This window comes from Cloeon dipterum, chromosome 4 (genome assembly GCF_949628265.1).
Source record: "Cloeon dipterum chromosome 4, ieCloDipt1.1, whole genome shotgun sequence".
In the NCBI taxonomy this organism is placed as follows: Eukaryota; Metazoa; Arthropoda; class Insecta; order Ephemeroptera; family Baetidae; genus Cloeon; species Cloeon dipterum.
This window is the reverse complement of record NC_088789.1, coordinates 27,721,913-27,734,350: the sequence shown is the minus strand read 5'-3', so window position 1 is coordinate 27,734,350 and position 12,438 is coordinate 27,721,913. Positions and strand designations below refer to the sequence as shown.

The window sequence follows — 12,438 nt, the reverse complement described above, 5'->3', positions numbered from 1 at the left end:
AAGTTTATTTGCTTACTCTCGACCCCTAGACTGCTACTTTACAACCCCTTTAAAAGAAAGCAGTCAATTAAAACGGATTTTTTTATTCTTTTGCTTTTAATTAAATACAGTTTTAATTTTGAATTTAAGTATTTGGTGGTGTTATAGAGTGATTTTTGGTAGTTAAAAATTACCATATTTCAGGCAAGGGGGTTGAAAGGGGTGGATAGTAATCACCCCCTACACCCTCCAGCTGTTTAGGGGAGGTCAAGACGAGTCTAACGGTGGCTAGATTTTTCAATTCTAATGGTTAGAACCCGAGATAATAATTATCAAAATACGAAAAAGTTGAAAAATATTTTTTCTTTTAGTTTTGGAGCGGAATTACTTAAAAACTAAAATTAAAACCACTCTGAAATTTTCATCCAAGTTCACACACACCATGGGACAACCTTCACGCATATTTTAAAAATTCCAAAATCTAAAATTATAATTATGATCTAAATTAATGTGTAAATTTCAATCACGCCCATTTCTTGAAATGACGCAAAGGTGGTAAAAGTGAAATCAACTATGTCAAATGAGCTGAAAATCCTCGGGGCTGTATTTCATTTACACAATGCCCTATTGCATTTTTTTGTCCGTCGTCCTTACATGCCGCCTGCTACCGATATTATACATTTTTTTCTCAACCCAATCACCGGCAATTAATGAATATTAACAGCTCCATGCCCACAGCCAAGTGACCCAATTTCGGGCTGAACTTGTAATGAATAACTCTCGGCGGCGGCCGTCGCTATTCAATGGAGAAATAATTTAAGAAAAGGAACTGCCGCAACTGTAGCACGCGCGCCGGCGTCTGCTCTGCGGCCAGCCAGTCCCATTGTCATATTCACGTAGCGACTCCTGACTGGTTTTGAAACCACCAGCTGAGAGAGCGAGAAAGCCTCAACGTGAATTTAATTTATTTCTTTCTTTCTTTCGGCGAACCTGGGATTTCCCCTGCGATTAAAATGGAAAAGACTTTCCTGGTCACGAATTCACCCTGAGATTTTTCACCGATCAAAATTGTGCATTCAACTGTGGAATTAAAGAAATTTATAAAAGGAAGGAGCTCTAAGTCTTTTTGTGTTACATAACCCTGAGCAAAACGAAAAATATTTTTGGCTCATTTCAGGAAATGCGAATTTAAAGTGTCAAGCATGCAAGGTGAAACAACAACAGTATTTTTATACCCAGCATTCAACATCTCAAATCAATTATCAGCCTCTTAAAAGAAGGATAAACAGGTGTCTCGCGTGATAGGAAATTTCTCACTTAAAGCGTCCAGCTGCAGCATAATTATAAAAATTGCGTTCTTATCAGAATACATCGTTTGTCACTTAATGAAGAAATACGTAGAGCTTTTCCTAATATCTTATTGTTCGTTGGGTCCGAAGAAGCACGTGGCGAAAAACAGATGAGTAGATCACCTCTAAATCTGCACTGCTGCTTTTGGGGGACGCTACTTTTGCGCAACAGTCCTTAATAATTATGTGCTGGCGTGTGACGCATTTCGCACTCGGAGGGCCGGCCAACGCTCGATTTTTTGACTTACTTATAACCGACGCACACCGGATTTGATTAGCAGTGATGCTCCACAAAAAAAGACCATCAGCGATCACCTGCGACCCTGCGAGAGTGCAAATTGATGTTGTGCTTCTATTTTTACAACACGAATTGCTTCTTGAATCTCTTTTAAGATTTGCTGCACGCGTTGACAAAATGATTTAACCTCTTGGAAGGCAAACGGCCGCGTGCACTAAATTCATGAAGCTCGTTTATCTCTCGCTGTCGGCTGTGTCTTCTTCTATCTGTATAGCCCCCATCAGTTCATGTAATGCTTTTTCTCGCTTGCACGCGGCCGCATCTAACTGATGGTGTAATGTTAAGGGCTGTGGACTACGTGATCTCGACGATTGCAGAGCCGAGGCGCTTCAAGAATTCTTTCGGTGGTCGAGTGCTCTGATTAATAGTTTCAGCCTACAGCACGACTTGCACGAGACCCTGCTGCTTAAAGACCGTCTTTGGCGAAATTTCTGACCACTCCAATCGATTCTTGAGGGTTGAATTAGGTAAAGAGGCTATTTTCTGACAAAAAAGTGCAGCGCGACGTGCGAACTTTTTTCCCGCCAAAACAATATGAATGCGAGAAGTACGCATGCGTCAGAGCTGGCTGGATCTGACAAAGAAGTCATTCGTACAGACTCAAACCAGCTCTGACGCATGCGCAGTTCTCGCATTCATTTTGTTTCGGCGGGAAAAAAGGTTCGCACGTCGCGCTGGACTTTTTGGTCGGAAAAAATATCCACTTTTCCTAATTCGACCCTCAAGAATCGATTGGTGAGCTCGGAAACATCGTCAAAAACGGTTTTATACTCGGAAATTTCACAAATCCGGGTCATTTAACTGATTATTGGCGTGAGAAATCCGTAACTGTGATGGAAGAAAATTCTAGTAACTGACAAAGCCTGCATTTAAATGGATTCTGCTGGATGTAAAAGGCTATCGTTTACGTGATTAAAAAGCAAATACATATGATTTATAGTCCATTTGAAATCCTTAAAGCTGTGCCAATGAAAATTGTTCTAGGTTCAAAGGAAAAGATGATGGAATAAAAGCGTTGGTGACACTATCAGGCCATGGATTAGAATTGGAAGGATGATGTGCCGCAAGCAGAGTCTCTGCAATTAACGCACCGCTGCATACAAAGCGATCGATTATCCATTCAAAAAGTTTAATTGAAATGCAGGATGCATTGTCCGATTCCCAGAAGCGAAAATGCAATTACCTCACAGTTTTCCTCGTCGTTGAACTCACGTTGTCCTGTCCAACACGTCGACGAGCGCGTGTCTCCATTTAAAAATAGCTCACCGCGAAGATCGATGGTTTTATTCTCTCATGCGGCCATGTAGATTTTATCTTCCCTGTTTGACAGCGTGACAAAAGAAACATTATTTAAATATATACCTGATGGCTTTTGAAAGGAGGAAATGCTGCAGTGCATTTAAATTCACTTAGAGTTGAAAAAACATTTTTTGCCCAGATCTTGAGGAAATTTAATTTTAGAATTAAGGAAATAAGGTTCTTGAGTAATTGTTCCCCTCGATTATAGGTTGGTTTTTTAGCGATTGGCATATACAGTATTTCGATCTGTCCAACTGTGTATGCCACTTATTGGGGAAACTATTGGTTTTGAAATAAAATCGGATTTCAAGTAAGGAGACAGCCCTTACCATTTGAAAAGCACGGTAACTTTCCAGCCAATTTTCTCAAAAAATTACAGTGCTTCTTAGGTCAATTTAGGCTTTAACTGAATTTAAGGGATGATTTTATGCATTGGCAACAAGCATTTTCCAGGCTTTTGCTCTTTAAATTTACTTAAAGTTAAAAAAAAACATTTTTTGCCCAGATCTCGAGAAAATTTAATTTTAGAATTAAGGAAAGGTTTATATAACGAGGGAAGCAGTCAATCGGCGTCTGTCTGGTCGAGTCCGGCGCAAACTGACCCACCCAAATGCGCGCAATTGGTGTTATCAGCAGAGTGTGCGCGACACTCCAATTACTCTTCGCGGCGCGGGGCAGTGAGTGCCATCGGTGTGTGTTTTGTTTGAGCAGCAAATAATCTGTCTCAGCGGCCAACGCGCGAGTCATTGACCCAGATGCATTATTCAAGTGCACACACACACGTCTGCGGTTGGAGAAAAAATGTGCCCCAGCTGATCTCGGGCATAGCAGGCGGAGAAAGGTTTTCCAGCACGCGGCACAATGACCAAGTTTCGATTTCGAAGCATGTTCAATTCAATTGGAGTTTCGCAATCGGTTACAAACACGTGTTTGTCCATTTTCCAAGGTTTGCGTTGTACCAAGGGAAGGCTTTTTGTCATGAAAGTGAAATCATCTCCTTGTCTGGAGCCGCGCGCGTTTCCCGAGCCGAATGAAAATGGATAGAGATGACGGATAAAAAGCGCCGGCATTCTAAATCGAGAAGAGAGAAGAGAGCACCTGACTCGGCGCTGTGGATTATATAAGAAGCGCGTGATTTGTGATATTGGACAGTGTCCAGATGGTCTTTGCAGGACGCATTTTCACTGCGCCCCCTCTGACTCATGGGGATTCTGTCACAATTACCTGCCGCGTGTGCATAAAATTCTGATTTGGATGAGAATGACGTGGGCGTGAGGAAGCAGTGCCTTCTTGAATAATTATTGTTCCCGTCGATTATAGATTGGTTTTTTCCTTGAGTGATTGAAAAATGAGCCTTTTAATCATGAAAGAATTTTGTATATGTCATGGCTGATGGTTTCTCATTTCGTTTAGTAAAAAAATCAAATGGGTGGACACTGTGGACAGTTTACAAAAAAAATATTTCTTTATTGAGTGTTTTTGTCCAACAATTTAACTTGTTACGTTTTTTTTAAAGAGGAATTATACTGGAAAAGCCTGGAAAATGCTTGTTGCCAATGCGTAAACTCATCCCTTAGGATTCAGTTAAAGCCTAAATTGACCTAAAAAAAGCACTGTAATTTTTTGAGGAAAATTGGCTGGAAAGTTAGCGTGCTTTTCAAATGGTAATGGTTGTCTCCTTACCTGAAAATCGATTTAATTTCAAAACCAAGAGTTTCCCCAATAAGTGGCATACACAATTGGACAGATCTCGACTAGAGGAATCGGAATATGCCGAGAAAATATGTTCAAGCACTGTACATTTTGGAGAAAATTGGCAAAATTTGAGTCTTTATTGTAGGAAGATCCTTTTTTATTATTGCAAATAGTTGAACAAATTGTTTATCGATCAATTGTTTGTGGCATCCGACAATTCAAATAATTTTCAATTGTTGCCCTGCATCAGTCCACTTTAAACAGGGTGCAAACATTCTCGCCAAAATCAGATCAGATTTAAGTAGAGCCAACAATTAAGAACATTTTGCATTCTTAGCTTTAGCAAGTGGTTCATGAAGTTATAATTCGCTGTGGCAGCGCCTTTTCCCAGTATCCCAAACAAAAGAGTGGATTTTCGATTTTTGCACACATTGTTGAGCGATTTTTGCAACACGCAAATTTTGCTACAATCGGAAAAGATACTGGGATTGGTCGCTGCCACAGCGAATTGTTTGCCAAAATTTGCAACAGTTTTTCTCTAAAATCAGGACTAAGGAACATTTGAATTTCAGATTTTGCCAAATTTCTCGAACCATTAATGCTTCTTTTTTGCTTGAATTCAGTTCCTCCCGTCACGATCCATCCAAAGGTGTGCAAATTTTGAGGAAAAATTCCCAGAATTGAGAAATAAATCGTGATTTTACAGTAGGGGGACAACGCTTGATTAGAAAGCAAACTTTTGAGCCGATTTTATCTCAAATTTAAACGACAATTAGGCTTTCGTAATATTTAGAAAGTATTTTAAGTAAAGGTAACAAGGATTTTACACAAATTAGAGCTTTACTTTTAACTTGAAGTATTTTTATGCGTAGGAACAATTAAATTCTGTTTACTCTAATGCAATAATTTTGTTAATTTAAAATATTTGTGCCTTTTCTAACAAACTTCAATTAACATGAAAGAAAACGACTTTATTATCAACTGTCCTCCAAACAGGAGCGACCTAGACCCTTCTTATTTTGAGCTCCACCACTTTATGCAATAGCCCTCTTACTTAGTGAAATTACCAAAAGCCGTTGTTGGTTTGCGTCAGAGAAAGAAATGTATTTCTGGTCGCCGCGACCTTCCTAAAAGAAAGATCAGCACCGCAAAAAAAGACAAGCCTTAAAAAACGCGAGCAACCAGCTTTCCCTCTATTTACGCACGTAATAACGTTACACTATGTTATGTCGACCGGAGGTGCGAATTATCCAAATTGAATTTGGCGACAAGAAGTCGCGTGTGTGCGGTGCGCGAAGATAAGCGCGAAAAACGTGCGGTGTATAGTTTCATTCTGGGAAAACGGTGCGTGGTGCAAGTCTGTCTGAAGTCTGAAATCCTCACGTGGGGACGACTCGTCGAATTGCATGCGAGACGGCGCAGCAGAGCAGAGCAGACGTGAGACGTGCCTTCTGTCACGTGTTCACACCTTTCACAGCCAACCGTGCACTCGACGGCAGGGCTAACTTGAAAAATACTTGTGCCTGGTTACGTCAGCCGCATGTAGAGATCAGCGAGCCGAGCCGAGCCTCTCTCGCTCGCTCGCAGCCTCCTTTGATGATTGCAGATATAGAGCGGAGGAAGCTGTGCTGCACGTGTGACTCATCGGCGTGCGCTGCATCAACCACACGCGACGTGCAGACGAACGCGAGATACGCCCGTATTTGGACAGTCCGACCACACACATGACAGCACAGGATGCAAATTATAAATGCACTTTCTCACCAAACATTCCCCCTATTCTTTTTCTTCGAATCCTTTTATACGGGAAACCTTCGACATTTGGTGCTTTCTCCAGATTTTACAAGGAAAATCACACAAATCTGGAGTTTTTTCTTGCTACAGTTTTATTTTTTTTAATAAAAGATGACCATTCTCCAAAGAAATAGCTAAAGTCACAATTTTAACTAATATTTATTGAAAATTAAAAAACTTGCCATTTTTTCATGATTTTTCCTCAAATTTCTGACAGACGAGTGCTCCGGGAAAATCGGGAGCAGAAATTTATAACAACTTGCGGTATAGTTTTAATTTTTTCTAAGTTAGTTGTCACAAAATCAAGCTTAATTTCAGCCATTTAAACTTTTCAAACGGCTTTTCTGGGATTTTGCGGGAAATTGCTTTAAGGAAAGAGACGCAGGAATTGATCTCATCTGAAAATGAGGAAAGAACCAGAACCCTTGCTTAAATATTGATCGATTTTAAAGTTTGTGCAGGTGAGACAGCAATATAAATATAATCTTTGGGAAACCCCTTTAACGTCATTTAAAATCAGATATGGCGACCTTTACTCCGGATTGCCAAAGTGCGTATTTGTTTTGAAGCTTTTTCCGTGTGTAAATAAAACGTGAGTGATTATCAAGATGCACTGACAGCCAGCAGAGGAGCAGTCATTTGGCCCGCTTTATTTAATTAACCAGGAGAGAAATCACGTTTTTCGCTGCTGAACAGATAACCGCCGCGCGTTCAATGTTCATGCGAAGGAAAAAAACGGCACCTTTGTGTGCCATTGAACTACCAATGTGTGCAAAGTTTGTTATCGTATAGCGAGGCTTCCGTTTGTTCATGGTGCTTCTGGACGTTTTGAAATTTAGTGTGTGTGTCCCTGAAAACGCGCATATTGATAAAACTATAATACTACCTCTCCCACTTCAGTTTTCACAGACATTGAACGTCGATGTCGATGGGCACGCCAAGGTCACATTTGAACTGACGTAATTTGTGTGATAGGATATTAATATGCACTAATCAAAACTCGTCCAGACACAAAAGGTTTAAACGGTTTGAGTCTTTTGAGTGCCGCTGCTAATAAAGGTCAATTTTATAATTTGTGTATAGGTTTCGTTAAATTTTTAAACTGAAATTATATAACGATGAATTACATCAGGATAAATATTTTCTAATTTGGATTTAATTTTGAATGCTAATTAATGCTGAAACTATTTCCTCTGTACAAAATCCGGCAATTTCATCGAATTACAGGACAAACCATTGAAAATCATTTGAATTGTTGGATGCCATATGCAATTGATCGATAAACTAATTTGTTCAACAATTTGCTACATTAAAAATTCAAATTTTGCTAATTTTCTCTAAAATTTACAGTGCTTGAACATATTTCTTGGCATATTCCGATTCCTCTCGTCGAGATTTGTCCAACGGTGTATGCCACTTATTGGGAAAACTCTTGGTTTTGAAATTAAATCGGATTTCAAGTAAGGAGACAGCCATTACCATTTGAAAAGCACGGTAACGTTCCAGCAAATTTTCTCAAAAAATTACAGTGCTTCTTAGGTCAATTTAGGCTTTAACTGAATCCTAAGGGATGAGTTTATGCATTTTCTAGGCTTTTGCAGTTTCATTCCTCTTTAAAAATTCAAATTTTCGTGAAATTGTCAATTTTCCGCGATTTAGTACAAGTTTAAATTAATAATCTCCCGATTTATGAGATAAATTGCTTTTACTTCCAAACAAAAGTGGCCCGATTTCCTTATTTTTGAATGAAAAGAAGACGCCTAGCAACCTAAATCAAGATCGGACTGATTAATTATTTTTAAACGACACCACTCTATCGACACTTTTGTTTAAGCTTATGCAATAAACACTCCAAAAATACCTCGAATAAAACAAACTAACAACCTGCTCTATCCCCTATCTGCTCATTTTCTACGAAATCACGTGAGAGCAAGCGAGTTGGCTGGTCAACAAGATAAACAAGCGATCTGTTAGTTCTGTTCTCGAACGATTTATATATATATACACTTCATCCATCCACGTTTCTCGCGAATCTCAATTAGACACACATCCACATGGGGCAGCGCGCAAGAAGAAGCAAAGGCGCAGCAGCAGCAGCGTGCGCGCGAGATAGCGATTATTCTATCAATTTGACCTTCTGCCGCTCGCTTTCTGGAGTGCAAAATTATCCTTCAATCAATTTGTTGACCCTCCCTTGTGCGAACTTATCTCTCTCTCTCTCTCCTCTCGATTTTTTCTCTCTCGCTGTAATCGAAAGGTGTGTTTCTTTGTTCAGCTGATTGATTGTGAGAATAAACGTCTTCCCTTTTGAATGAATCAATTTGCTTCCGGCTGCTCCGCCCCTCGCACTATTCACACCACTGATTGTGAGCTCTGAAGGTGTTATTCTGTTACAATAAATTAATAACGAAAGCTGCTGGCTATTTGCATACAATTTCGCATGCGTAAATCTCCACAGAGACGCACGCTAGTCATTTCCCTGCCGCGCGCTGGCAATCTGCCATTTAATGAGTATATGGGTTATGTTCAATTGTCTCTAATGCGGTTGTTACAACAATAATGAGAACACTCTTCCTCTTGCCAGTCGGCGTTTGAAGAGGATAGATAATAATTGATACTGCAAAAGCCTGGAAAATACTTGTTGCTGATACATGAATAATTCATCCCTTAGGATTCAGTTGAAGCCAAAATTGGATGTAAATTTTTGGGAAAAGGTGTGTGCAAAAAGTTAGCATGTTTCTCAAATGGTTGAAGAACTGTCTCTCTACTAATCTGATTAAAAAAAAATTAAGAGTTTCTCCAAAAAGAACAAAAATTGGCATTACACTGTTGAATAGATTTTAACGAGATGAAGTATCGAAATCTGCCAAGAAAAATTGTAAAAATTGAATTTTTCTGTAGTGAGGCCGGTCCTTTTTGATTATTACAAATTGTAGAACAAATTGTTTATCGATCAACTGCCTATTTTATCCTACAATTAAAAAAAATCAATAAATTGTTTCACTTATCAATCCACTTTAAAGAAGAATGATACTGGAAAAGCCTGGAAAACGCTTGTTGCCAATGCATAAACTCGTCCCTTAGGATTCAGTTAAAGCCTAAATTGACCTAACAAGCACTGTAATTTTTTGAGAAAATCGGCTGGAAAGTTAGCGTGCTTTTCAAATGGTAATGGCTGTCTCCTTACTTGAAATCCGATTTAATTTCAAAACCAAGAGTTTCCCCAGTTACATCGTTGGACAGATCTCGACGAGAGGAATCGGAATATGCCGAGAAAATGTGTTCAAGCACTGTACATTTTGGAGAAAATTGGCAAAATTTGAATTGTTACTGTATGAAGGTCCATTTTTATTATTACAAATTGTTTATCGGTCAATTGTTACGGCATCCAACAATTTAAATTTTTTTCAATTGTTTACTTGTATCATTCCACTTTAATAACATTATTATTTCGTCCTGGTCGCGGTTAAATAGCGCGCATCGTTCAACAAAGACCCAAATTTTGGCTAACGAATTATTTCCTTTTTAGCAACAAAATAAAATTCGCGTTTGGTATCATAGTTGAAATTTGCGCAATTTTTTCGCTAACGCGCTAAGACGAATATCGTGCATTTTTGTTAATTTCAATTCCTATCTCGTCTCGCGATCTAACTAATTGGTGTGAGAATTAAGAGGAAATATTTATTTATGCCTATTTAAACACTAATTTTATTGTAAGCGCGGAGAACTTGAATGAATGGAGGAATATATTTTTTATCGAGTGGGAGACCGCACGCACGCGGTGGTATGACGGGCATAAATCACGAGACGCCAGAACAGAAAATAGCCTAGTAAAAGAACGAATGGAGGAGAAATTAGTTTGGAATGTTGAAGGCATGCGATTGATTTGAGGCTTAATGCGTAAAGTTCGTGCAGTGCTGCCACCTGCACGCCAGCGGACGAACGCTCACCACGCCGCTTAGAAAACACATGTGAGCGCGATCGCATGGCAGCGAAAGCGAAATCAAAACAAAGCCGCATTGAGTGCTGATTGAGTGTTTTTCGCCTGAATTTTGTATTTTTATTGTCCGTGGGGGCTGCGGAAATATTTATCAAATTCGCGAATTTATATTCCTGTAGGTATTTCACCCCGAAAAGAATTTAATTATTTATTTAGGTTTGTTATTCCAGCAAAAACACAAAAATGAGCAGTGAAGAGGATGTCGGGATGGAAGCGGAAGAGTCTGCAGAGCACTACAGTGATGACGAACTGCTCGAACTGGACGATGAAGAGGAAACTGTGGAGAAGAAGAAGACGAAAACAGGAATTCTCTACCTGCCTAACATCCCCCCATATATGAATGCAACCATCCTAAGGGAAATGCTGACGCCCTTTGGTGAAATTGGCAGAATATTTTTGCAGAAAGACGCAAAAGCTGGTAATTTACTTGATGCTTACTGTGTTATGAAGGTTTCAAGCTTATTATATTGCAGGCGCCCGTTTCAAAAAGGTCCGAAGGTACTCTGAAGGCTGGGTTGAGTTCAAGAGCAAGCGGAAAGCAAAGGAATGTCTGGCGATGCTTAACAACCAGAAAATGAGCGACAGAAAGAAGAGCAAGTTTTATGATCAGTTGTGGAGCTTCAAATACTTGCCAAGGTGATACAACATTCAAATGATTCGCCCAATATTTCGTGAATTTATTCAACTGTTTCATTTTTAAAAATTTCAGGTTCAAATGGGCACATTTGAGTGAGAGATTGGCCTACGAGAGGGCGGTGCACCGGCAACGAGTGAGAACAGAAGTGTCGCAGGCCAAGAAGGAGGCGTCCCACTTCCAGCTGAGTTTGGACAAGAGCGAGAAGATCCGTCACATGCAGAAAAAGCAGATGCTCGAGAATGTGAAGCAGAAGGAAGGCTTCGAAATTCCCCAGAGAAAGCTCGACTCGGAACACAAAAAGAAGAAGAACAAGAAGAGCAATAAAAGTGCGGAAAGGACGGAAGTAATCAGTTCGCTCTTTGGATAAAACTGGAATTGTGTTCATTTTGCCGAGAAGTGACTGTTGACAATGAGAAGAAGAGTTTTTGCTCATTAATTTCCTTGTGTCCCTGTTCTTTTTATATCAACAAAAAATAAAAAGCTGTGCTGTCTTTGTTGCTTCTAGATCTAACAATAAGAAACTTGACAGCTGCTGACACCCTTTCAATAATAATTTTTCGTGTTCATTTGTCAGCTATAAAATATGTTCTGCAAGGAAATTAATTTTTTTAGCATTTAAATAAAAGCAACATCGCTGTCATTGAACAAAAAATAATGAAATGCTTCTCTCCTTTGATGGTTTCCCTTTGTAAAAAGTAGAGACCGGAAACAGAGATAAACGCTCTCAGAAAAGTTGCCAAACACATATTCCCATTTTAATTCATGTTGCCATTTTTCTGCTTCCGATTGATGTTTACTGCAGCTAAAGAGTTGGTAAAATCAATTAATAATCGCAGAAACACATTAAATTCAATTTTGATTAGGGATGTTTCCTTCAACGGGGTTTTTGGTATTAAAAATACTTGATTTTTTGATGTGCGTGAAACCGAAATGTTCAGCGTTGAAACAGCCGAAATTGGCCGCCGAAGAGGGGGCTTAACCGAGGGAATACAATATGGTGGTGCACCACGCCCCCTATGAGTGGCGCGAGAAGTGCACTCTTGCCGCCATATTGTATTCCCTCGATTACGCCCCCCTCTTCGTCGGCCAATTTCAACTGTTTCAACGCTGAACATTTCGGGTTTCACGCACATAAAAAAATAAAGTATTTTTTATACCGAAAACCCCGGTACCAAAAGTTGAAGAATTGGAGACAGCACGAAAAAATCCTCGATGCTGATTGGCTGACGTAACAAAACTCAGATCACATGTGTTGTGAATCTGCAGACATGCGCAATGAGTCAGCCAATCAGCTTCAAGGATTTTTCGTGCTGTCTCGGATCCGATTTGAGTGTGTTTCGCTCGCAGTTAAGTCAATTCAAATACATTCCAAATCAACTTCTAATGT

The 12,438-nt window shown here is 39.6% G+C and overlaps 1 protein-coding gene across 1 annotated transcript; it reads left to right on the top strand.

Moving 5' to 3' along the window:
- Positions 1-10,379: 10,379 nt before the first annotated feature.
- Positions 10,380-12,011, top strand: LOC135943957 (activator of basal transcription 1-like). The gene is made up of 4 exons (XM_065490624.1): positions 10,380-10,529; positions 10,585-10,832; positions 10,888-11,050; positions 11,124-12,011. The coding sequence occupies exons 2-4, from the start codon at positions 10,598-10,600 to the stop codon at positions 11,416-11,418; spliced, it is 693 nt and encodes a 230-aa protein (XP_065346696.1). The 5' UTR covers positions 10,380-10,529; positions 10,585-10,597; the 3' UTR covers positions 11,419-12,011.
- Positions 12,012-12,438: the final 427 nt, after the last annotated feature.